Here is a 24,120-nt window from a genome sequence, read left to right on the forward strand (position 1 = left end):
CTTCCTAGTTTGACACTATTTCAATCTACAATGCTCAACTTTGATCCTACGACCGAGGTCATCCAGGAGGTAGATCCGACGGCCGAGAACGCAGAAAAAAAAAGAATGTGCATAAAAAATACACCCAACAGCCAGGAATCGCTAAACTCCGAGGAGCGAAGGATTCTCCCATGAGTCTTGTGTGCGGCTTGCCACACCCCACCTGTGTCATCAATATCCAACCTACTAAGATATGTTTATATTCCGAAGGTTCGGAAAAAACTAAAAAGATCCAGAGCGCCAAAGCCCATTGCATGCAAGTGCTGCCCAAAGGATGAACGTTCGGTATGATATATTGAAAGAAAGCCATAATTGATAATTCATCTTACTATTATCTCCGGATGATGAGTCACTGGAATAAGAACATCCATCATAGCTACACATTATTCTGTCCTCATCCAGAATTGTATTCATTGGAATTTTACGACAAACTAAATATTTTCATCAAAAGAAACTGCATAAAATTCCAAACGATGGTCTTCAAAACTGCATATAATTCAAGGTGCATCCTTATTTTGATAAGGATGAAAAATAAATATACACTGGAACTCCTGTAAAATACAGATGACCAAAATTAAAAGATATCATAGCTACAAGTAATTCAGTCCTCACGACACAGATTGTGTTCAAAAAAATCTCTTCGATCTTGCAGCAAAATAGAATTTCATGCCATTATAAAACAAGGGAGGAAGAGAGACTAAAGTAACAAACCTAAAATATAGCAATATATTTGCATAGCAGTAACAACCCAAGCAATTAGAATTTCACACTACAGTAAGAAATCATAAGCAAAAAGAATTTTACAACAGAATAGGAGATTACATATAGGCAAAGCATGGCACCAACACATCCTGAGTGCAATAAGCAGGGGGCAAGGGCAAAGCACACAGACCTATCTGGCAGTGTGGTGTGGGGCGGCGGGGAGGGCGACGATGGCAACGGCGGTGGTGGAAACCAGGGAGGCCCCCATTGGTGTTGTTGCCGGCGGTGTTCTTCTTTTGGTCTATCTCGATGGCATGCTCCACACTGCAAAGTAGTTGCGCGAGTAGTGGCCTGCACAACCCTGTCGGTGATGGCAAGGAGAGAGCCGGTGAGGGACACAACAGCGTCCTGCAAACCAAGATAATGGGAGGACCAGTTAGAGGGACATCCCAAAATGAGGTAGAATTTGACAACACAAACTTTTGGAGCCCTTCAACTACACCAAATGGAAGCAAATGATAATGCTAAGCACCATACCATGATCAGGAACATGGTTCTGGTGTTGATGCACATTGTAGCAGAAGTCACCACTGCATAGGTGTAGACCAAAAAAAGCTCTTGCTTGGCCACTCGGAAACGTCACCACCCAACCAGGCTGCTCCTGAGGGAAGACACCCAAATCATAGATACATCAGTCGATATCACACAATGAGATAGTTTTAAGAGTACTCTAATTTTAATAGAAGTAGTGTTCATATAGACATTGTCACGCCCTAAAACATGGTTCGGATCGTAACAGCCGCCACGCATTTATAAACAAAAGATTATAAACGTGTGAGGCCTAAACTAAAACTTTTCACAATAATACACATAATAAGCATGTATTCTTTATTCTGGGGATACATAGTTCTTGCTGAAAATAAACTTCTAAAGTACTTCAATTTATTCCCTCCCGGCGCGTGCTACGCCTACTGCTCAAAGCCAAGCTCAGGATCATTACCACTTTGGGCTGCAAAAATAGAAATTAAGCAAGGGTGATGATTCATACCCAGCAAGTAGCATTTATTCAAGGGTACAAAAGGAGAAAGTGTTATGGATATCACAACGGTGTAATTGAGTTTCAAGGAAATGATACGATAGCAATGGACAGATTTAGCAGCGGAAAATAAAGTAGTGCAAAAGGCTGAATTAAAAGATGATATTAAACAGAGTTCAATGGAATACTGGAAATATTTATAGCGGTGTATAGGGAAAATTATTGGTATCACACGTGACCAGCAAGGTTCCCTACCCGGGACTCACAGGGGTGAATATTCACACTTTTACACTCTTAAGAGGGGTACTCCGACATCGACAGTCTCGACCAGAACCACGTGGGTTCTAGAAGAGCAGAGCCCTTCGACCCCCTGAGGCACGACAACTTGACTTACTAGTACGGGTCGTTCCCAAGGATCCATCACCGATACCCTGTTCGGAACAAGTGTTGCCCCCAGCGGAGAACTCAAACAGTCCCATACCTGAACCATGACCGGTACAATATGTTTGCGGTCGTGACATCAATATAGACAATATGTGAATATGGAAATAAGGAGGTCAGTGGTATGATGAAACTTATGTAGTAATCCTCATGTCTCCACGTAAGCCCAAATAATCATGACGATTACTTGCTCACCGGAACATATTTCTCTTCAACAGTACCGTGGCCAACGAACAGAGGACAGTTGCAGAAGAACTCATATATCACGGTACAGTGGCTAGCAAAATAAATACTAGCAGCAGTATATCTCTAGATCAGTGTAACAGTGTGCAAGTCGCAGGACCCAGCACAACAACGAAATATGAACAGAGGAACTGCTACTTGCCTGACAGCAGTACCCGTCTACCACGCGGTCGCTAGGAACAACACCAGCGAGAGCTCCAACTTCTTCTTCCAGCAGACAACTCTGACTAGTGTGTCAATGGTCCTACGCTACAGCACCTGGTCGCCTTATATACTGGTAACAAGTGAGTAGCTCCTTGTGAACACATTAATCGTCGTCTAGCTGCCGCCATAACTCCTGCTTGCTCCAAAGGATAAGCTAGTGCCCCTTTGCTTCACCTAATGGCTGGTTCAATGCACCTACTAGCTCATGCATGCATATGTTTCTAACCAGAGCAATGACACGTACATTCTATCTCTCAAGGAAAAGACACGTAGCCATGCAACAAGCCTTCTCATTGCTGCATGCAAAAATATCTACTGCCCTAGACGGTGGTACAGTGTAATCCAAGAGCTAGCTGGCATGTGAGAAGAAAATACAGCTAACCTTACTGAGCTAGTCGGCAGGCTACGTACATGCATTACGGCAACGGTGACTAGATGGATGCATGCAGTGCGTTGAGTACAGACCATGGATGTGGTGCATGCCATGCATTGATGCATGCATGTAAATGTACGTGGATTGCTCAAGCAAATGCAATACTCCACCATCTTCTAATACAAAGAAAATCTACTAATGATTGGGATGCACCTATTGGTCTTAAGATATTTATCTCCAAAATTATTTATAAATACTAGCATGCCTGAGTTATTAGAAAAATGATAGTTAAGCAAAATTTAATTCTAAATGACAAATCGATGCATTTTAATTATCCTTAAGTAACACACGGGTGTTACATCCTCCCCGCCTTATAAAAATTTCGTCCTCGAAATTCAATTACCGGTCGATAGAAGATGCGGAAAGTTTTTGTGAAGTTCGTCTTCTTTTTCCCATGTCGCCTCGTCCTCATTGTAGTTACTCCACTGGACTTTGACAAATCGGATAGTCCTTTTTCTCATTACTCGATCTTTGACATCTAGTATTCTCAGGGGGTACTCCTCGTATGATAGGTCTGGTCTCAGTTCCACGATTGGTAGTTGTGTTGCTTCTGGCAGTGTCTCGCATTTCTTCAGTGTGGATACATGAAAAACATTATGTACCCCTGACAAGTTTGGAGGCAGCTCTAATCGGTAGGCTACTGGTCCAACTCTGCCAATAATTTGAAAAGGTCCTACATACCTTGGACTCAACTTTCCTTTCAAACCAAAACGTCTCGTACCTTTTCGAGGTGAAACCTTTAGGTATACTAGTTCTCCCTCTTGAAATTCAACTTCCCTCCGTTTGGTGTCTGCTTGTTTCTTTTGACGGTTCTGTGCCGCCGTTAAATGCTCCCGAACTACTCGTAGTTTTTCCTCTGCCTGTTGAACTAATTCTGGGCCTATATACTTCCTCTCACCAATTTCTTCCCAGCATATAGGAGAACGAGATCTCTTACCATACAAAGCTTCATACGGAGCCATCTTTATATTGGATTGATAATTGTTGTTGTATGCAAATTTGACTAGAGGAAGGGACTCATCCCACTTTTCTTTGAAGTCCAACATGCTTGCTCGAAGCATATCTTCCAGTATTTGTATGACTTGCTCTGTTTGTCCATCAGACTGGGGATGATAGGCTGTACTAAAATTCAGTTTGGTCCCCAAGGTCTTATGTAAACTTCTCCAAAATCTTGAAACGAACCTTGGATCTCGATCTGAAGCAATATTTACAGGGACGCCATAGTTTGTAACTATCTCCCTAATATATAACCTTGTTAATTTTTCAATGGTCATTGTTTTCTTGACTGGTATGAATTGTGCCACCTTGGTCAATCTGTCTACTATAACCCATATAGAATCATATCCTGCGGAAGTTTTCGGCAATCCGGTAACAAAATCCATATTGATATCCTCCCATTTCCAACTAGGAATTCTTAGCGGTTGCAGGAGGCCTGGTGCTTTTTGATGGTCCACCTTTACCTGCTGGCATATTGGACATTCCAGGACGAATCTTGCTATTTCTCTCTTCATATTTGGCCACCAAAAATTTTCTTTAATATCCCGATACATCTTTGTGCTACCAGAATGTACAGTGTATGGAGTGGTGTGAGCTTCTTGCATGATCTCCAATTTCAACTCTGCATTTTTAGGTACACAAATAAGTTCTCTCAACCATATAGATCCATCCATCCGTATGTGAAATTCTGATGGCTTTCCTTGCTCTATGCTTTCTCGGAGACTGACAAGAAAAGGATCTTCCAGTTGCTTTATCCTAATTCTTTCTTGAAGATCAGGTTTGACCTGTAGTGCCATAATAGTGATCGATGGGTCACGTACATGCACCTCTATTCCCATCTTGTCTAAGTCCTCCAAAATCTTCCTTTGTGAGGTGATTAAAGATGCCACATTGCAATCAGCTTTTCTGCTTAGCGCGTCAACTACTGCGTTTGCTTTACCCGGATGGTAATTGATATTGACATCGTAGTCTTTAAATAGCTCGATCCATCTTCTCTGCCGCATATTTAATTCCTTTTGTGTGAAGATATATTTTAAACTCTTGTGGTCAGTAAAAATCTCATAGTGTTCTCCATACAAATAATGTCTCCATATTTTTAGAGCAAAGATTATAGCACCTAATTCCAGATTGTGTGTTGGATAATTTTTCTCATATGGTCTAAGTTGTCGAGAGGCATATGCGATTACCTTGTTGTTCTGCATGAGGACACAACCGAAACCAATTTTTGAAGCATCACAGAAAATAGTAAATCCAATCCCATTTATTGGTACTACGAGAACTGGGGCAGACACTAGTCGACGTTTTAATTCTTGAAAACTTTCTTCGCACTTCTCGGTCCAGTCGAACTTTACTCCTTTGCGAGTGAGCTATGTCAGTGGCGCTGCAAGCTGAGCAAAACCTTCAATAAATCTCCGGTAATATCCGGCTAACCCAAGAAAACTTCTTATCTCAGTAATCGTGGTTGGTCTGTACCAGTCCAACACTGCCTGAACTTTTGTTGGGTCTGCAGATATACCCTCTCCAGAAATAATGTGGCCTAGGAATGATACTTTGTCTAACCAAAAGTCGCACTTCTTGAGTTTAGCGTATAACCGGTGTTTCCTCAATGTTTGAAGTACTGCTCTCAAATATTCGGCGTGTTCCTCTTCTGTCTTTGAATATATTAAAATATCATCAATAAATACCACAACAAACTGGTCCATGAATGGTCTGAATACACGATTCATTAAATCCATAAAAGCTGCGGGTGCATTTGTTAATCCAAACGACATGACTATATATTCGTAGTGTCCGTATCTGGTGTGAAAAGCTGTCTTTGGAATATCTCCTTCTTTAATTTTTAGCTGGTGATACCCCGATTGCAAATCTATCTTTGAAAATACCCGCGAGCCTTGTAGCTGATCAAATAAATCATCGATCCTAGGCAAGGGATATTTATTCTTAATAGTTACCTTATTCAGCTCCCGATAATCAATACATAATCGCCAACTGCCATCTTTCTTCTTTACAAATAATACTGGAGCGCCCCATGGTGACATGCTTGGACGAATAAATCCCTTTTCTTCTAACTCTTTGATCTGTTGCTTGAGTTCTTTTAGTTCTGCTGGAGCCATTCTGTATGGGGTCTTTGAAATAGGATTAGTACCAGGGACCAGGTTTATGCTGAACTCAATCTCTCGGTCCGGTGGAATTCCAGGTAACTCTTTAGGAAATACATCAGGAAATTCTCTAACCACAGGAATATCCTCTATACGTTTCTCCTTTATTTCCAAGTTCCTAACTTGTGCGTACCTTGTTTTCTTGTGGCTCCCTTGGTACACTATTTTCTGTTGACCAGGTACTTGAAGTATCACTTTCTTCCCATGGCAATCAATAGTTGCATGATTTTCAATCAACCAATCCATGCCTAGTATTATATCAAAATCATGCATATCTAGTACTATCAAATCTGCCCGAAGTTCATGTCCCCTTATAATAACCGGACAATTAGTGCATACCCTTCGAGTTATCATCTCAGCCATTGGAGACTCTACCACGATTTTTTTCTTTATAGGTGTACTTTCTATTCCATGGGTACCAATAAATTTAGAAGATATAAAAGAGTGGGTAGCACCAGAGTCAAACAAAACAACCGCATTATGAGAACATACTCGGAACGTACCTGTAACCACATTGCTATCATTGTCCACCTCATTTTGGGTCAAATGATTTACTTTAGCACGAACAGGCTGTTGCTTCCTTCCAGGATTGTTCGTGTACCGAGGAGCAATATTCGCCTTAGGAGGCGGTGCAGGTAGGTACAATGGTGTTTTTGGTGCAGGCAAAGCAAATGACTGATTATGAGTAAAATTCTTGTTCCGGCACTGACTGATAACATGTCCCTCCTTGCCGCATCCGAAGCATTTTCCCTGTCGCTGCTCACACTGGGAAGCCATATGATCTCCATGACAAATAACACATTTATTAACTATGGGCTGATATGTTGCTCGATTATTTGGGCGCCAATTTTGATGTGCCTTCCTTTGCATGTTTCCTTGACCACGGTCGTCGAACCTCATCTTTTTGTTTGGTTTCTCAACTTCAGCACGTTCTTCAAGGTATGCTTGTTCCACTGTAAGAGCCTTGTTAGCTATGTCACGAAATGATTTTAATTCAAATACCTCCACGCGCGCCTTGATGGGTTGACGTAAGCCTTGAGCGAACCTTCGCGCCTTTACTTCATCATTTTCAACGTACGCCATCGCATAACGGGCAAGTCTAGAAAAATTAATTTCATATTCTGCCACGCTTTTATCACCTTGCTTTAGCTGTAGAAATTCAAGCTCCATTTTCCTCTGAACACTTTCAGGAAAATATTTTCTTTGAAATTCTTGCCTAAATATCGCCCAAGTAACCAAATAATTTTCTGGATATTTCTTTTTGTGCACATTCCACCAATCAAAAGCTCCACCTTGTAACATAAACGTAGCTAGTGTCACCTTCTCTTGCTCTGGACAGTGCCTTGCTTCAAATATTTTTTCTATCTCAGTTAACCAGTCATCTGCGTCCATAGGATTAGCACTGCCAAGAAAGGCAGGCGGCTTCAGTCGCATGAATTGGCGCAAGCTGTCCTGTGTCCCACCCTCATGAGAGTTCTCTCCTCGGGGTGACTGTTGTACTAACTGCTCCAAGATTACAGTCTGTCGCATTTGAGTTTGTTCCTGGCGGTTCAAAATCTCCAAGAGCAAATTACTTGGAGGAAGTTGATCTTCTGCGGTCCTTTGAGATCCACCGCTACCTCCAGCGTGGGTAGTAGAAAAATCTCCATGATCGTGGTTAGCCATCTATACAATCATGAAGGATGGAGAGCAAAATAAATAAATAAACTGCCACTCTTCATAGCATGCATCAGTACATAAAAGTTGATTTTACTATATAAGAGGGGTTGACACGTACAACCAAAATTTGCACAGCCTCACCTGACAGGAGTGCTAGTGTCAACATCAAGCTACATGCAAAGGCTAGTAAAAGTGGAAGCAACCTACTACTACTAGGGTTGCTACAGGAGGCAGACATCACATGCGAACTGGATAGGTCACACCATTACACACTAGATACTAGTAGCTCTGCCACTTCATTTATTTAAGCTAGTACGTACGACCACTCAAGTTGTACTATCGCCTGCTAGCTAGTACGTTGCACGCCCTTAGTTCTTTCCTTTCTCATCCTTCATTGCTACAAGCTGCTGACGGAGGCACCAGTTCTCTGCCTTCAAATCCATCATCTCACTCTCCTGTTTGTTGTTGACGTCTTCCAGCTCATCTCTTTCTTGCTTCAGCTTCTTGGTCTTGTGTCCCTCCTCCTCGATCCAGCGATCGCGGTCCTCCACCTCTATTTCATGGTCATGCTTTATTTCATAAAGTTGGGCCTGATGCTCCTGCTCTAACTCGTCTAGTTCTTGCTTCCTACGAACCTCATGGTACTGCTGGAGTTGTGCAATCTCCTCCTGGTGTTGCTGCTCAGAACGTGCCAAGTCCAGCAAAGTCTCCCAGTACTCATAGCTGTGCAAGTCCACTAGGCCAAAGTTCAGACTAAAGTAGAGTGATTTAAGCGCTTCACGAGCCGCCGAGCACCCAGCTTCATGATCATCCTCGCCATAGCCATAGAAGGTAGTGTATGCACCAGGGTCATGTGGAGTGACCTGCACGTGCACAGCTCCCTGGATTCCTCCATCCGAAAGAGCACTAGTAGAGATCACTGGTGGCTCTAGGTGAAAATGATTGGCTACCTCCTCGAGGATTTGCACAAAGTTAAGGTGGAAGATGGTTGGGCCATCCATCCCTGATTCCAACCACACATATTAGCACTAACAAAATGCATGCATAAGAAGTGAAATACTAAATTTCATGACAGGACATATAATCAAATGAGCCACGTAAATGTTAGCTTCACATAAAATAAACACAAAAAAGAGCGTTTCTAACTTACACGCACAAAATAATACCCTGGTTATTCCCCATTAGTTGCAACAGTTTTTAATTTTATTTAACCTAAGCTCTGATACCACTTAAGGTGTCACGCCCCAAAACATGGTTCGGACGTGACAGCCGCCACGCGTTTATAAACAAAAGATTATAAATGTGTGAGGCCTAAACTAAAACTTTTCACAATAATACACATAATAAGCATGTATTCTTTATTCTGGGGATACATAGTTCTTGCTAAAAATAAACTTCTAAAGTACTTCAATTTATTCCCTCCCGGCGCGTGCTACGCCTACTACTCAAAGCCAAGCTCAGGATCATTACCACTTTGGGCTGCAAAAATAGAAATTAAGCAAGGGTGAGTATGATGATTCATACCCAGCAAGTAGCATTTATTCAAGGGTACAAAAGGAGAAAGTGTTATGGATATCACAAAGGTGTAATTCAGTTTCAAGGAAATGATACGATAGCAATGGACAGATTTAGCGGCGGAAAATAAAGTAGTGCAAAAGGCTGAATTAAAAGATGATATTAAACAGAGTTCAACGGAATACTAGAAATATTTATAGCGGTGTATAGGGAAAAATATTGGTATCACACGTGACCAGCAAGGTTCCCTACCCGGGACTCACAGGGGTGAATATTCACACTTTTACACTCTTAAGAGGGGTACTCCGACATCGACAGTCTCGACCAGAACCACGTGGGTTCTAGAAGAGCAGAGCCCTTCGACCCCCTGAGGCACGACAACTTGACTTACTAGTATGGGTCGTTCCCAAGGATCCATCACCGATACCCTGTTCGGAACAAGTGTCGCCCCCAGCGGAGAACTCAGACAGTCCCATACCTGAACCGTGACCGGTACAATATGTTTGCGGTCGTGACACCAATATAGACAATATGTGAATATGGAAATAAGGAGGTCAGTGGTATGATGAAACTTATGTAGTAATCCTCACGTCTCCACGTAAGCCCAAATAATCATGACGATTACTTGCTCACCGGAACATATTTCTCTTCAACAGTACCGTGGCCAACGAACAGAGGACAGTTGCAGAAGAACTCATATATCACGGTACAGTGGCTAGCAAAAGAAATACTAGCAGCAGTATATCTCTAGATCAGTGTAACAGTGTGCAAGTCGCAGGACCAAGCACAGCAACGAAATATGAACAGAGGAACTGCTACTTGCCTGACAGCAGTACCCGTCTACCACGCGGTCGCTAGGAACAACACCAGCGAGAGCTCCAACTTCTTCTTCCAGCAGACGACTCTAACTAGTGTGTCAATGGTCCTATGCTACAGCACCTGGTCGCCTTATATACTGGTAACAAGTGAGTAGCTCCTTGTGAACACATTAATCGTCGTCCAGCTGCCGCCGTAACTCCTGCTTGCTCCAAAGGATAAGCTAGTGCCCCTTTGCTTCACCTAATGGCTGGTTCGATGCACCTACTAGCTCATGCATGCATATGTTTCTAACCAGAGCAATGACACGTACATTCTATCTCTCAAGGAAAAGACACGTAGCCATGCAACAAGCCTTCTCATTGCTGCATGCAAAAATATCTACTGCCCTAGACGGTGGTACAGTGTAATCCAAGAGCTAGCTGGCCTGTGAGAAGAAAATACAGCTAACCTTACTGAGCTAGTCGGCAGGCTACGTACATGCATTACGGCAACGGTGACTAGATGGATGCATGCAGTGCGTTGAGTACAGACCATGGATATCGTGCATGCCATGCATTGATGCATACATGTAAGTGTACGTGGATTGCTCAAGCAAATGCAATACTCCACCATCTTCTAATACAAAGAAAATCTACTAATGATTGGGATGCACCTATTGGTCTTAAGATATTTATCTCCAAAATTATTTATAAATACTAGCATGCCTGAGTTATTAGAAAAATGATAGTTAAGCAAAATTTAATTCTAAATGACAATCGATGCATTTTAATTATCCTTAAGTAACACACGGGTGTTACAGACATATTCAACAACTCTTAATTTTAATAGAAGTGGTGCTCATATCTAAGTTACTTTTTATCATGGTCCAAATGAAACATCGATATAAACCATATAAGCAAAACCATTTCGTTTTCTAAGAGTTATAAAGACAAGGAAATGGCTACCCTGTTACAATCCATCATCTCATCATGGAACAAAGAATAAAACAAATTAGATGCCTACACCGGATAGTATGCACGTTGACTATACCAAATCATTAAAGACTATTTTTTTGAAAGGATGAATAAGAAAAACAATACACCAGTGTGAAAAACAGAACACATGTGTAGTTGGAGAAAATCTAGCGTTACATAATAATTGAATACTCCCTCTATAAACTAATAGAAGATCTTTTATAACACTAAAGTAGTCATCTAAATGATCTTATATTAGTTTACAGAGGAAGTAGTTGCTAAGAAGTTTCAGGTTTATTAATCACACAACTAAGCCTGCCTTCATAAATTGTCCTCCACCAAAATACTCTTGCTTTAGGAGATTAAAAAGGATAGATGTCAATCAGTGGTGATCCTGCCCGGACTGCAAGATACACTACCTAATTATTATGGTGCTAAGCTGATTTCCATGCAATGGTCTCAGTTCTTATAATCCTCTAATCTTCAAGTAAAAAATAATAATGCATACATAGTACTGATGTGAGCAAATGTCTCCGTGCTAGCGCCCTCCATGGGGATAATCTTGCACACGAGGTCACCTCAAGCAATGTATTGCCACCAACATAACTGAAGCACTTGTTCATAGCTTTAGTTATGAGATATGCCGTTAGCTGAGATAGAAATCACAAATAGGTCAGATCACAATCTAAAGAATATAATCTTATCCAAGAAAATAGTCATCAGCAGCAAAGCTTTATTTAGTTCTTTACTAAGAAAGCAAACTTACAAATTACAGCCCAAACAGATAAATAAATGGTTCAGAATAAGCAGAGGTCAAGGTACTTACAGTGAGTGGAGCACAACGAGCTAGACGTCGTTCCAGCGAGATTGACAGGGTCGGCAATTTTGATTTGCAAGTTTCGACCGAGGGGCTTTATGGCACAGAAGAAGGGCGAGCACTCTGTGACAGCAAGCTGCGTCAGTTCTCCAACCTGGCAAATCACAACTGCTACTCTGTTCTGCTGTTTGTGTTGGATGACGAAGGGGCGAAGACTCGGACGTGGTGGGCATGGACTGCAGCACAAATTCGACAGCCAACATTGATGGGACCACATCTCTGAAGTAAACAAATTCACAAGGTCAAGTTGTAACTCGACAGAAGTGAACATAAGAGCAAACAAAACATGTAGACATTAAAATTGATTAATTTGTATTCTGTCTTGTATCACTTTGGCCATCACTTTAAAACGATTTCCCTTCGACCATAGTAGTACTTGACTTCAAAGAACTAACACTAATACAATCGGATCTATGTAGTCTGGATGAACGCCAACACATTTAATTATTCGTTTAACATCTAATTGAGATAAATTTAATTTAGACCTAGAGATCAAATAAGATTAATTAGAGCGCCGAGTGCGCACAACACCAGCAATCCTCCTCCAAAACCATGACCCAAATGGTCAGAATTTTATTGCTTTTTCCTCCTCATTCTGGCAATCATTCAGATTTCTTTCAGAATTAATGATCACAGGGGATTCATTCAGAATTATTCATATTTCTTTCATAATTAATGACCCCAGGAGATCACAGAAGAAAAACATATGTACATCATTTCTGTAATATACATGAAAGGCAAAAGTTCAGAATGATACAGCTGTATCTTATTTACCTTGTAAGAAAATGGAGTATCAGCTCAAATAATACCCTGAAACCATTGCCATGTCAGGAATGGCAGTCCAGTAAGAATTAGAGCATTATGTATAGAAAGCTTTGAACATTGAATTGGGCCAGAAATGGCAAACTAACCAATATGCCCACGCAATGCCGCTCCGACCACGGCCTCTCCTGCCCCACATCCATGTTATGCTCCCCATTGTTTCTCTCCTTCCCCTGACTTTAGCGAGCCCGCCGAGATTGCCACGCTCATCATCTTGTGAATCATTTTGATCCAAGAATCAAGATCACAGATCAATTATCATAGACATTATATACGACATACCAAATGTTGCTATAAACCATCAGAAAGACCATAGAAATAAAGTACTATCTCAAGGGAAATATCTTTAAAACTGACTGGAAAATCTTTAAAACTGAACCGTACAAACAAACGAATATAGCTCCTCCGCACTTCATGGCAGAGAGGGGCTAGCACAAGGGACGGTCAGGAGGAGGAGGGAGGCGCAGAGGAGAATCGGCCGCTCGGGCCGGAGAGAAGGGGAGCGAGAGCGACAGCTACGCCAGAGATGCGAGGGAGAGAGAGAGACGTGGGGGAGGGTGAGAAAACCCTAGCCGTCTCACCCGATTGGGGATGAGGCTGCGAACCAGGGAAAGCCATCTGGCGTCGGGTACGCAAAAAGTCAAAAATGCCCTCGGCGGGAGACGAGTATTTCGGCGGTGGCACGGGATATTTTGCCTCTGGAGAACGCCGACGGGCCAGACAGAACACGCGCCAGCCACCGCAAATGACACTCTGGGCCCACCAGTGACAGACCCCACTCGTCAGCGGGAACCGGACAAAATAGCGGAGTAAGCAAAAGCGTGTGGGAAGCGAAACTATTCATTCTTATAGTGCTACTCCCAGATCCGACGGCAGAGTACGTCCGATGGCTTGATCCGGCGGCCGAAATGCCATCAAGCGAACGCAACGGACGGCCGGATTCGTCTGAGCTCTAAGGAGGCTTGTAGGAACATCTTTCTCTTATCTTTTGATGGAATGTGTTTGTGTTCCTTTCCAAAAAAAAAAACGTAAACGTCCGCCGCCCCCTCCCCCCGTGTTCGTTTAGTAGAAACCCTAACTTAAAGTGCGGCGGCGGCGGCGGCGAGCATACCAGGCGGCAGGCCTGGTTAGCAATCTCAGGCCCCCAAAAAGGAGAGATCGATGGCGGCTGGAGGCGAGGCGCTGACGCCTCGCGAGTCGGCGATGGAAGAGATGGATCCGCAGCCCGGCGTTTTTTCCGAAGCAGAGATCCTGAGGATGGAGATTGCGTCCCTGGTGAGCTTGCTCAGGGAGAAGCAGTCTGACGTTCTTTCGCTGGATCCTGAGACCGTGAGGAAACTCACGTCCCTGACGAGCGAGATGGCGTGCCAGAAGTCGGCAAGGGAGCGGCAAGCCTTGGTGGTTCCGGAGGTCAAACGCACAGCGCCGCGGAGCAAGATCTCCAGGAGTATATACGATTGTACCTGCAATGCTGGTAAACAGATGGCTGGCCAATGTGCTGAGGACCAGAGGACCAAGGAGTGTGTGGAGATGACTCATCAGGTGGAGCACCAGAGGAGCAAGGAAGAGGCGGATGAATCTGTGACAGATTTGGCAATGGACCTTTGCAAATCAAACATGGAGACGCACCACATGGCTGCTGATAGCCAGACGACAGATGACAAAGAGGAACATTTTGTGGCAGCAGATCTGATAAGTGGTCTTTCCGACCAGATGACTGTGCGCTGTTATGAGAACCAGAGTGCTGTGGAGTGCCTGGAGATGACTGATCTCACGGTGGGCAAAGGCCAATCAAGCACGGAGACGCCTGCGTTGAGGATGATGGACCAAGGAAAATCAAGCAGTGAAGGCGAATCAAGTAACGAAGGCAAATCAAGCACGGAGACGTGTGCCCTGGCGTCGAGGATGATGGACCAAGGCAACTCAAGTAGTGAAGGCCAATCAAGCACGGAGACGCGTGCGTTTAGGATGATGGACCATGGAAAATCAAGTAGTGAAGGCCAATCAAGCACGGAGATGCAAGTCCAATCAAGTAACGAAAGCAAATCAAGCACGGAGACGCATGCCTCGAGGATGATGGACCAAGGCAAAAAATCAAGCTTTAGGATGGTGCTGGATTGCGATGAGAATGGTATGCCCAACTGGTGCAAATATTACGAGATGCTCGAATGTGAGGATGTGGAGGAGGAAGATGAGGAGATGACTCCGGAGGGTGTAAGGATGTATAACAAATTCCGTAAGGAGCTATTAGAGATGGAAGCTGGCTTACGCAAGGACCGGGAACAGGATCAAAAGGACGCGCTGAGGTGGGAGCGGGATCAAATTGACACACCGAGCTGTTACACAATGGACCCGATCCCCTTCTCACTTCAGGACGAGGCGGAGGAGACGGAATTCACAAAATCAGACACGGAGGAGATGGAGATGGCGGACAAGTTGTTTGCTTTAGGGCGTAAAGGCTGGGAATCTGCATGGGGAGACGACTGCGGTAACTTCGAAGACAGCAGTAAGTAAAGATAAAATCCATCGATTCCTTCTCATCTTATTAGTCTTCCAAAACAATGGCAACACAGTCAGATTCGTCCCTTCCTATCTTCTTTCCTTGTATGAGTAAGTAAATAATTGATGTTACAACATGTCTTAACATTTGGATTAACTTGCTGCTGCAGCCGTATTGAGTCCTATGCACTTTACACATTGCACGCCGGGACTGATCCCGTACGCTGCTCGCACTGTGAGCACCTTGCAAATCTACTCCGTGAAGATTGTTGGAACAGATGGAAAGTTGAAGTTGCCACTCCATGTTTATGGGATTGTCGCTGCCCGAGATGCCGTGGACTACAACCGCAACATTCTCTTCTCCCGGCGAAGGGAAAACTGCCAAAAACTCACTCCAGAGGTATGTACCATATCACATAGTATTTCTCTTAATTTCCCCCTTTTCTTCCTGCATGTGCATTCGTTCATTCGATTCAACTATAATGATGATTATGATGCCTGCAGGATCATTTTTTGCGCTTGACTGGCCCGTCCCGTGCAATTGTGGCTGTGGACGATGTTGATTTCGAAGTCCAACTGAAAGTAAAGGGCTCATCAAGGTCTCGCGACAGAGCATTGATGAGTCACTGCTTTACTTACGCCGGTGGTTACCATGAAGGTTTACACACCACCTTCTCCAGCAACAGCTTTTGCACAGTAGAGTTTAGCTATGAGCGACTTACAGAAACAGTCCAGGCTACTATCTTGAGTGCGCGTGTTGTTGAAGGGGCGCCTTGGCCTTTTGAATATGGCGGGCGGATTATGTGCTCCTCGCCACCACGGAAAGTTACGGACTCCCTATCCAGGCAAGTTGTGTTGGTTGATTCTCGTCATTCTGATGGTGGCGGAGAAATGCCAATGGGCTTGGATGGTTTCCTTGATCTGTCAAGGCATGTTGTTTCTGTAGAACTTGAAGAAAGCCTGCAGATTGTCGTACAAGCATACTCACAGTCTGGTGATGCTATTGCTAGACAAGGCAGTGTCAGGTTCAGGACCAAATACTGCAACATAAGTCGAGCGATATGTGAGATTGGTGACTCTAAGGTGGAGATAACTGTCGCTTGGTCCCAACTTGCTAAGCACAAGAGAGATATCCTCTTAGAAGGACATGTTTGACGGCTCTTGTGCCGTGGATGTTGTGGACTGCAGAATTATTTGTCTTTGATTAGTAAATCTGTTATGTACCTGTTGCCCAATTTTATCTGTTTTTGTCTTGCATGTGGTTTGCAAAACTGCAGAATTATTTCTCTTCGATTAGTTATTAATCTGTCCAACTGTTTGTGAATCGACTAATGTTATCCGACTATTTGTGTCTACTATACCTTATTATGCTATGTGAAGTACTGCCTCTGTAAACTAGTATGAGACCTTTTAGATCACTAAAGTAGTGATCTAAAGTCTTATATTGATTTACAGAGGAAGTAGTATCTAAAATGCCGCCGCCTTTAAATCACAGAACCGAACTGAATGCATGATTTCCTGCAAGTTTATCCACCTCTAATCACAGAACCGAACTTTGTGAACTACCTGTAAGTCTTATCTACCCCTCGCAAGCTATAAAAAGGATAACAAAATTCATGTAACCATCCTATCATAGTCTCCAGGAACCTTTGCCTGCCTGGAGCAGCGAGGCATACAGCAGCTCATTCCACGTGTCCGGCACGCCCGGCAGGCACCAGTGGCTGCAGTCCTGCTTGGTCGCCGCCGCCGCCATCCGCTCCTCCTCCGTGTCGTAGCGCACCCGGTACACCGACGGGTGGCCGTCCTTCCGGTAGTCGGTGAGCCGGCTGATGTTGAGGTATATCACAGGGGTCTTCATCCGGCTCATGACCTTCTCCAGTACTCTCATCCTCTCGGGGTACTCGGTGAGGTACGTGTGGTTGAATATCGGCTCGGTCTCCCTATGGCATCTCCCTCCCGAGTTCCACTGCCCTCCCCTGCAGTGAAACGGATCGATCATGAGAGTAAGATTAATTGTACCGATGGCCTAATATATGGTTGTGGTGGCGGTCTCTTAATAATTACTTGAAGTGTGTTAGGGAGAGTCCTCTGAACACGATCTGAGTTCTTGTTGGGTCTATGTTCTTGTCGACCCATTTGGCCCATGTGGTCAGTGCTTTCCTGTATGCCTCCATCACCTCAAGGCTGTGGTGAACACGGTAGCCTTCTTGATAATAGTTGAGCCTGTCACAAGCATTTCACCAATCAGGATGTAAACAGATTGGCTAGCAGATCAGCTTAGCCTGCGGAGTTCTGGGGGAAGTGTTGCACTATACACATACAGACCCTTTTGACGTCTTTGGGTGAGTCCACCAGTGCCCGGTGTTGACGACGACGATGTCGGCGGTCTGGTACGCCGGAGTCGTTGCGTCTAGCTCATCCAACCTCAGCTTCTCGTCGAGTACGGTGCCGTTTGGGCTCTCGCGGACCGTCTCTTTGACCAGAAATGTCGATCTTATGAAATCCACAGAGCAATTGTAGTCCTGCAATCAAGTGCCAGTGAGTTGGACTGGCAAGATTCTACCAAGTTTCTCTTTCTCTCCTTTTGAATGTGAGATGAGAACAAAAAAATGTCAGTATTCACTATTCAGTGAGGCAGCCAGTACGTACTCTGAACTTGAAGGAATAGAATCCTCTGGTTTTGAACTGGTTCTTCCCGGACTTCTCGTACACGTTCTTCTTGTTCCTGACGCCATGGCGGAGAGTGCAGACCAGAGACTCCCACATGTTGCGGTTCAGCGAGTCTCCGACGAATATGATCCTCTGGCCTCGCAGCCTCTCCAGGAAATCAGTCACGTTCATCCTGGCCGACGCAACACAAGAGAAGATAACTTAAGTTTCGATCACAGAGTGTACTCTAATGGAATTGCTCGGAACATTTGCGATGACAAGAAGAAGCTAGTCAGAGGATGCATGCACCTGGGAATGTTGCAGCCGGTCGGCTGCCACCTCCAGTTGAGGAAGCCGGTGTCCTGCCGGCCGTTCTTGTGGCAGTTGAAGTCGCCGTCGATGTGGGGGCACGACCGCGGCGGGTAGAAGGCGTGGTTCTCCTCCCTCACCCACCTCCCGCTGAACAGGTCGCACTTGGCGAAGGTCACCAGGTCCTGCACGCCCGACGTCCACACCACCCGGTGGTTGCCGGGCCCGACGGCCACGCTGGTGTTCGCGCCTGCCGTGACGGTGCCAGTGCCGGTGTCATCGCTGTGGTCGGCGGAAGGCGTCCACTCCACCCGGTGGTTGACTGGGCCGACGGCAACGCTGGTGTTCGCGCCTGCCGTGACGGTGCCGGTGCCGGCGCCGTCGCTGTGGTCGGCGGCAGACGTCCACACCACCCGTTGGTTGCCTGACCCGCTGGCAACTCTGGTGTTCGCGCCTGCCGTGCCGGTGCCGGTACCGGTGCCGTCGCTGTTGTCGGCGGCAGCTACTTCCTGCATCGGGTGGACGAACTCCTTCCGTCGCCTGGTCGAGCGCTGCTTGTGCCTCGCCATGGACGCTCTCTTGCGCCTGCGTCTGTCCTCCTTTCGCTGATCCGGCGTTCTAGATGGCAGCGCTGCTCGCCGCGTCGAGTTCGGCGGTACATTGTCGACGCTGGCGTTCGCGTTTCGATCTTCCTTACTCGAAGGCACAGCCGTGTCGGTAGAGTTCCCGGTGGCGCCGTCGGAGTCCGAGGGCTCATCGGGAGCGCCGATGATGGGGTTTCCGGTGGAATTCGCTGCATCCGCTCTCCGCCACGGCGGCGTCGGCATTGCGGTTACATCTTGCGCTTTAGTGCCGTTGCCGACGACGGGCTCCTCGTCCGATCCGCTGATCGTGGCGTTTCCGGCGTCATAGAGGGGACCCTGCGCTTTCCCCATATCCTCCTCCGGCACCAATGCCGGCTGCCCCGAGCCATCGGCCGGCGCCCAGTAATCATCCGAGTTGTTGCTCTGCACTCGACGCGGCGCCACCACGGTTGCGTTGCCAGTGCTACTTACATTAGGAGAAATGGGTGGGTGGGGAGGAGGCGACTTCCTCGGCGACGTCGGCGTGGACGAGTTCGACGACAGCAGCGCGCCGGACGCCGCCGAGGAGCCCGTCGGGGTGGGGAAGGAGTCCTCGGCGGCGGGGCGACCGGTGATGGAGACGTAGAAGAAGGCGATCACGAGGACGACGGAGAAGCAGGCCAGCGCGGCCTTGGTGCTCACGTACGGCCCGCCGCCGTGCCTACCGCCGAGGCCGCTGCCTCGCTTGTGGGCGGTGACGAGGGAGGAGGAGGAGGAGGACGGGGAGAGGAGGCCGTTGAGGTGCGCCTGGAGGGAGCCGCTGCTGCCCCCGCCGCCGCCGCCGCCCCGGTCCAGCACGGACAGCCACGCCTTCCTCCAGCCGGCCATTGTGCCTGGTCAGCGATCGCCGATCACTCCCTCACTCACTCCAGTGCTCTACTGGTCAGTGTGACGGTTAGCAACTGCCGGCAGGAGCGGATCTCGATGGGCAGGCTCAGAGTTTATGGAGAAAAATCCGTTAAGGGCCAGTTGGGCCCAAATCCACGCGGACCGTTGCCGTAAGCTGGGCCTAGCCCACAAATAACCCGGCCCACCGGATCGCACGCTTCCTAGGGTTCGTTCGCCGCCCGCAATGGGCCACCCAGCCCGCGTATATATAGACGATCGTACCGATCCACCCGAATGTCGCATCACGTCGCCGTTCCAAATTGACCTCCGCCACCTTTCCGAAGTGTGTCCACCATGGCCTGCGGCGGCGGCGGCGGCATTTTCAGCCGGGCGCTGGGCTACGTCGTCAACGAGTTCCTCGTCCAGGGCCTCGCCAACAAGTAATGCTCGACCCCCCCTTCCCTCCATCCCTCTCCCCAGAACTTAGATTAGATCTACCCGTCGTCATCGCGCGAGGGTTTCGTCGTCGTTGATTTGATTGGTAGCGCTTCGTCATCTGGTCCTTGGGAGGATCGGTCCTCCGGTCGGTTCCCAGCGGGACTCGTTCCCTTGAAGCCACATCATCTCGTTGTATCATGGGCTTGCCCTCTCATGTGCTCTTCGTAGGGTTACCTATGGCGCAGGGCGCATCAAGCTCTTACATGTACATGCTACTGTTGTTGATTTGTTCTAGCATGTACTAGGAACAAGGTCAAACTTTATTTTGGGCCAAATCCCACAGATTCGTAGGGTTGTGCACGTACGTGACGGTGATGAGCCTTTACAGACCTGTAATGATTCTGGCGAGCATGATCGCTTGATTCAAAGAACATGTAAGGGACTGAGTCGTTGTAGTAAGCCAATGGGGCCGAGTTGAGGTGTCATGTGAATTCTGTTTCCGGAGCTATTGGCTGTGAGAGTCTTGTTATGTTTGATTGTCTAGTTGAAATGACGTTGGCATGGCAACAGTGATGAGTTCTTACAGACCTGTAATGATTCTTGCGGAAATGATCGCACAGTTCAAAGAACATCTAAGGGACTGAGTTGTTATGCAACGTTTGCATTACATGTGTGTGCTGTGTTTCCTTTCCTATTTGCACAACAGTTACTGTATGTGTTTGTGTCCTTTCTCTTGTTTGACTATGAGCTGGTATTCAGTTTGTTTTTTCATGGAAACAATGACTCAATGAGAGTTTTAGCAGACATGTAATTATTCTTGCGGGAATAATTGGAAGATTCAAATCACATCCAAGGGATTGAGTTATAATGGAGAATTTGCACTAGATTTCTCGTATAGTACTCCCTCCGTCCGAAAAAGTTTGTCCCAAGCTTGTCTCTCAAATGGATGTATCTAGCACTAACTTGATGCTAGATACATCCATTTGAGAGACAATTTTTTCGGACGGAGGGAGTACGTGTTTTCTGTCTGATTATATTTAAGGTTCTCAACAAAACCAGTATTTCGCTCATATCTGATCACCTTGGTCGCACCCCTTATCTCGATAATAAAGAACACATTATTTTGTTCTTTGTTGTTGAACGAAACTGTCTGAATTGCTACAGAGGATGGCGAAGATTTATATTTGGTCTCGTTTGTCGTAACTGGCATTTGTTTGCCTTGCCGACGACCTCATTATTGGTTTGCTGTTTTATTTTGTTCGTTTGGCCAATGATTAAACTAAACTAATAGACAAGCATGTGTCTCAACTCTCTTCATGTGGAAAGCATAATTATCAATGAGGTCAAACTCTGTTTGTCTTTGTACTTCCTTTTACCGGTCTGCAAGCTCGGGTGATGATTACAAGTGCATAGTTCAGATGACCATACTGTGATGACTTGAACAAAATAGTCTTTTGCTCCTAGCTGATGACCTTTGTCTGCCTGTTCAATTTTGATTGAAATTGCATTTGAGAAATCATAACCTAGCAAATTAAATTATTTTAACTCGATCAAGGATACTGAAGAGAACATGCTATGTGAACAAATCCATGCGAGCTGTGCCACATAGCCAATGATTTCATTTGGCTGAGTTGTCTTCCTACTTCTGATGCATATAAAGATGAGTTGGTGTCAGCAATGAATTTTCAAGAGGATGATGATTTCATATTTGTCGCCCCAGTCTTAGGGTCCGCTTTAGTGTATCTGTGCTGATTGACATACTTTTGAATCTGACTCTGTAAATGAATTTTTTATATTTATTTCTAAATTGTGATTGCCTTATTAGGTCCTCATTAACTGGTGTGAGTTTGTGTTCTGTACTTTGGATGAGGCGGAGCTTGATTGAGTTTTTCTTTCTTGTGATCTTATTAAATCTTACTCTGATGTTCAGGAACCAAACTCTTGCATGTGCCTTGTGAAGTATTTTTATCTGCTTTGTTTAGATACCATAGTTTCCTTGTTCTTGATTTCTGTTTATTTTTTTAACTGCCTTGTTGTGCTGTTGTTTCTGAGTAAGATGTTTTTTTAATCTTTTTTATTTACATACCACTCCTCTTGAACAAATCCACGCTTGCTATCTTGCAGTGAGTGGGAATAAGACGAGCTGTGGCACTTTGCCAATAATTCATTTGGCCGAACTGCTTTAAACTTCTGCTGCTTTTAATGATTGTACTAAAGATGCTTTAGACTTTGTTCGGTTACACCTCCTCACAGGGGGATTGGGGTGGATTGGAGGAGGTTTTGACTTGTAGAGGGTGTAATCCCTGCCAATCCCTGCCAAACCCCTCCATTTTCCCTGTCAACCGAACAGGCCCTTCGTGTCAGCATTGAATATCCAAGAGGATGATGATTTCATATTTGTCGCCCCAGTCTTAGGGTCTGCTTTGGTGTACCTGTGCTGATTGACTTCTGAATCTGACTCTGTAAATGAAAATTTTGATATTCCTTCAAAATTGTGATTGCTTTATGTCCTCATAAGCTGGTATGTGTTTGTGTCGTGTGCTTTGGACGAGGAGCTTGTTGAGATTTTCTTGTGTCATCTTGTTATATTTTACTCTGATGCCAAGGAAGCATTCTTACTATCTGCTTTGTTTAGCCACCTTAATTTCCCTTGATATCCGTTAGTTTTATTTTACTTGCCTTGCTGTTTGTTCTGAGTAAGATGATTTTTTTTACTGTGCAGCCGTACCTTCCAGAGGTTTGCTGTGAGGACCAACAAGACTTTCGAGAATCTCTCATCTAGAGGTAATGTTGCTCATTTAATGTTTCACCAATTTCGGTTGAATATCAGTTTGAGAATTTCTTGGCAGAATATTCGTATCACTGGTTTCTATAGTGAATTTGTATATGAAGTCATTTTCTCTGTGATAGGATATTTGTATACTAAATTAATTTCATTTTTTTCTCCCTTTGTAAAGAAATATAAGACCGTTTAGATCATTACTTTGTGTTTCATTTAAACGCTCTTATATTTCTTTACAGAGGGAGTATTTTTCATCGTTGTGGCATCACCAGTTCACCACATTATTTGAATATGTGGGTTCGATTTTAATGCCTTATTTGTGCTACCATTAATCTGGTAATTTTTGCTTCTCACTCGACAGTTAAACAAGTGAGGGAGGAGGTGTCAGAGCAAATTAGGGATCCTCATGGGCATGATAATGTGAGTTAAACCAAACCTTGACGTGGTTCACTGTTGTGGTTGTTTGAAATGCTGCAGGTGACTGAATAGATCTTTGTTTGCAGGGCTTCAAGCAGTGATGCTGACTCCTAGGCGTGCATCAAGTTGCTAGCTGTACAATCCTGCTATCAGCGTTCCCGGTCATATCCTAGTTTTCGATGCCATCCTCAAGTGGCCATTGTATAAAATCTGAATCCAAATGATCTTATTTTCTATTTAGAATGTTTTTCTTAGAAAGAACTAGACGCAGAGCATTATTCTACTCCTTGGCTGAGCCTCAGTTCTACAAATTTCTATGCTGGAACAAATTACTATGTAGCCTCCCGGAACAAATTCTACAGAGGGATTCTCCTTGGCTGAGCCTCAGTTCTACAAATTTATATGCTTTGTTTTATGACTAGTTTTTGCGGTCTGTCTGTTGTTATGTCCTTGGCTGCCAAATCTATATAACAATGACTATGTTGATATCCAGGAAATATCATCGTGTTCATTTTGGCATTTGTTCATCTGATCAGTTTAAATGTAGAAGCTTAGACATTTTTGGTTGGCGTACAAACAACTGGAAGCTATATTTTACTCCATCTGTATCAAAATTTAAGATGTTTTTTGACACTACAACAATGTTTAAAAAGGGTCCGAGGGAGTAATTCATTACC

General features: G+C 45.0%; 3 protein-coding genes, 1 long non-coding RNA gene and 6 other non-coding genes across 12 annotated transcripts; 8 read left to right on the forward strand and 2 right to left on the reverse strand.

The window, feature by feature from the left end:
• Positions 1–300: 300 nt before the first annotated feature.
• On the reverse strand, positions 301–13,052 carry LOC123185690 (uncharacterized). Of its 3 annotated transcripts, XR_006493463.1 has the most exons (6): positions 12,988–13,052; positions 12,851–12,886; positions 12,026–12,295; positions 11,708–11,824; positions 1,279–1,402; positions 307–1,149 (listed from the first exon to the last, which is right to left on the reverse strand). It is a non-coding gene; the product is annotated as an uncharacterized lncRNA (long non-coding RNA). The 3 variants fall into 3 exon arrangements; XR_006493462.1 differs by having other exon boundaries at positions 301–1,149; positions 11,708–12,295; XR_006493464.1 differs by lacking the exon at positions 11,708–11,824 and having other exon boundaries at positions 310–1,149.
• An 855-nt stretch (positions 13,053–13,907) lies between these two features.
• On the forward strand, positions 13,908–16,752 carry LOC123189734 (uncharacterized). The gene is made up of 3 exons (XM_044602212.1): positions 13,908–15,404; positions 15,568–15,797; positions 15,902–16,752. The coding sequence occupies exons 1-3, from the start codon at positions 14,060–14,062 to the stop codon at positions 16,550–16,552; spliced, it is 2,226 nt and encodes a 741-aa protein (XP_044458147.1). The 5' UTR covers positions 13,908–14,059; the 3' UTR covers positions 16,553–16,752.
• A 148-nt stretch (positions 16,753–16,900) lies between these two features.
• On the reverse strand, positions 16,901–19,877 carry LOC123185692 (protein trichome birefringence-like 2). The gene is made up of 5 exons (XM_044597532.1): positions 18,356–19,877; positions 18,047–18,239; positions 17,723–17,919; positions 17,462–17,620; positions 16,901–17,373 (listed from the first exon to the last, which is right to left on the reverse strand). Exons 1-5 carry the CDS (start codon positions 19,804–19,806, stop codon positions 17,028–17,030), a joined length of 2,346 nt encoding a protein of 781 aa, XP_044453467.1. The 5' UTR covers positions 19,807–19,877; the 3' UTR covers positions 16,901–17,027.
• Positions 19,878–20,107: 230 nt separating this feature from the next.
• Positions 20,108–23,864, forward strand: LOC123185693 (uncharacterized). The gene is made up of 4 exons (XM_044597533.1): positions 20,108–20,246; positions 22,967–23,028; positions 23,388–23,446; positions 23,530–23,864. The coding sequence occupies exons 1-4, from the start codon at positions 20,161–20,163 to the stop codon at positions 23,542–23,544; spliced, it is 222 nt and encodes a 73-aa protein (XP_044453468.1). The 5' UTR covers positions 20,108–20,160; the 3' UTR covers positions 23,545–23,864.
• LOC123038400 (small nucleolar RNA SNORD25) lies at positions 20,609–20,696 on the forward strand. Its single transcript, XR_006417844.1, has one exon. It is a non-coding gene; the product is annotated as a small nucleolar RNA SNORD25 (small nucleolar RNA).
• LOC123038399 (small nucleolar RNA SNORD25) lies at positions 20,807–20,894 on the forward strand. Its single transcript, XR_006417843.1, has one exon. It is a non-coding gene; the product is annotated as a small nucleolar RNA SNORD25 (small nucleolar RNA).
• Positions 21,023–21,111, forward strand: LOC123038405 (small nucleolar RNA SNORD25). The gene has a single exon (XR_006417850.1). It is a non-coding gene; the product is annotated as a small nucleolar RNA SNORD25 (small nucleolar RNA).
• Positions 21,628–21,720, forward strand: LOC123038448 (small nucleolar RNA snR60/Z15/Z230/Z193/J17). Its single transcript, XR_006417884.1, has one exon. It is a non-coding gene; the product is annotated as a small nucleolar RNA snR60/Z15/Z230/Z193/J17 (small nucleolar RNA).
• On the forward strand, positions 21,934–22,020 carry LOC123038531 (small nucleolar RNA U31b). Its single transcript, XR_006417914.1, has one exon. It is a non-coding gene; the product is annotated as a small nucleolar RNA U31b (small nucleolar RNA).
• LOC123038533 (small nucleolar RNA U31b) lies at positions 22,623–22,705 on the forward strand. Its single transcript, XR_006417916.1, has one exon. It is a non-coding gene; the product is annotated as a small nucleolar RNA U31b (small nucleolar RNA).
• Positions 23,865–24,120: the final 256 nt, after the last annotated feature.

The sequence above is a fragment of the Triticum aestivum genome, chromosome 2A, assembly GCF_018294505.1.
Source record: "Triticum aestivum cultivar Chinese Spring chromosome 2A, IWGSC CS RefSeq v2.1, whole genome shotgun sequence".
Classification (NCBI taxonomy): Eukaryota; Viridiplantae; Streptophyta; class Magnoliopsida; order Poales; family Poaceae; genus Triticum; species Triticum aestivum.

Coding starts and splice junctions, on each gene's coding strand:
- LOC123189734 (XM_044602212.1), top strand. CDS start 14,060: ATGGCGGCTGGAGGCGAGGCGCTGACGCCTCGCGAGTCGGCGATGGAA. Junction 15,405..15,567: donor CGGTAACTTCGAAGACAGCA/GTAAGTAAAGAT, acceptor TTGCTGCTGCAG/CCGTATTGAGTCCTATGCAC. Junction 15,798..15,901: donor GCCAAAAACTCACTCCAGAG/GTATGTACCATA, acceptor TGATGCCTGCAG/GATCATTTTTTGCGCTTGAC.
- LOC123185693 (XM_044597533.1), top strand. CDS start 20,161: ATGGCCTGCGGCGGCGGCGGCGGCATTTTCAGCCGGGCGCTGGGCTAC. Junction 20,247..22,966: donor GTCCAGGGCCTCGCCAACAA/GTAATGCTCGAC, acceptor TTTACTGTGCAG/CCGTACCTTCCAGAGGTTTG. Junction 23,029..23,387: donor CGAGAATCTCTCATCTAGAG/GTAATGTTGCTC, acceptor CTCACTCGACAG/TTAAACAAGTGAGGGAGGAG.
- LOC123185692 (XM_044597532.1), bottom strand. CDS start 19,806: ATGGCCGGCTGGAGGAAGGCGTGGCTGTCCGTGCTGGACCGGGGCGGC. Junction 18,240..18,355: donor ACCGGCTGCAACATTCCCAG/GTGCATGCATCC, acceptor TGCGTCGGCCAG/GATGAACGTGACTGATTTCC. Junction 17,621..17,722: donor CACCCAAAGACGTCAAAAGG/GTCTGTATGTGT, acceptor TGCTTGTGACAG/GCTCAACTATTATCAAGAAG.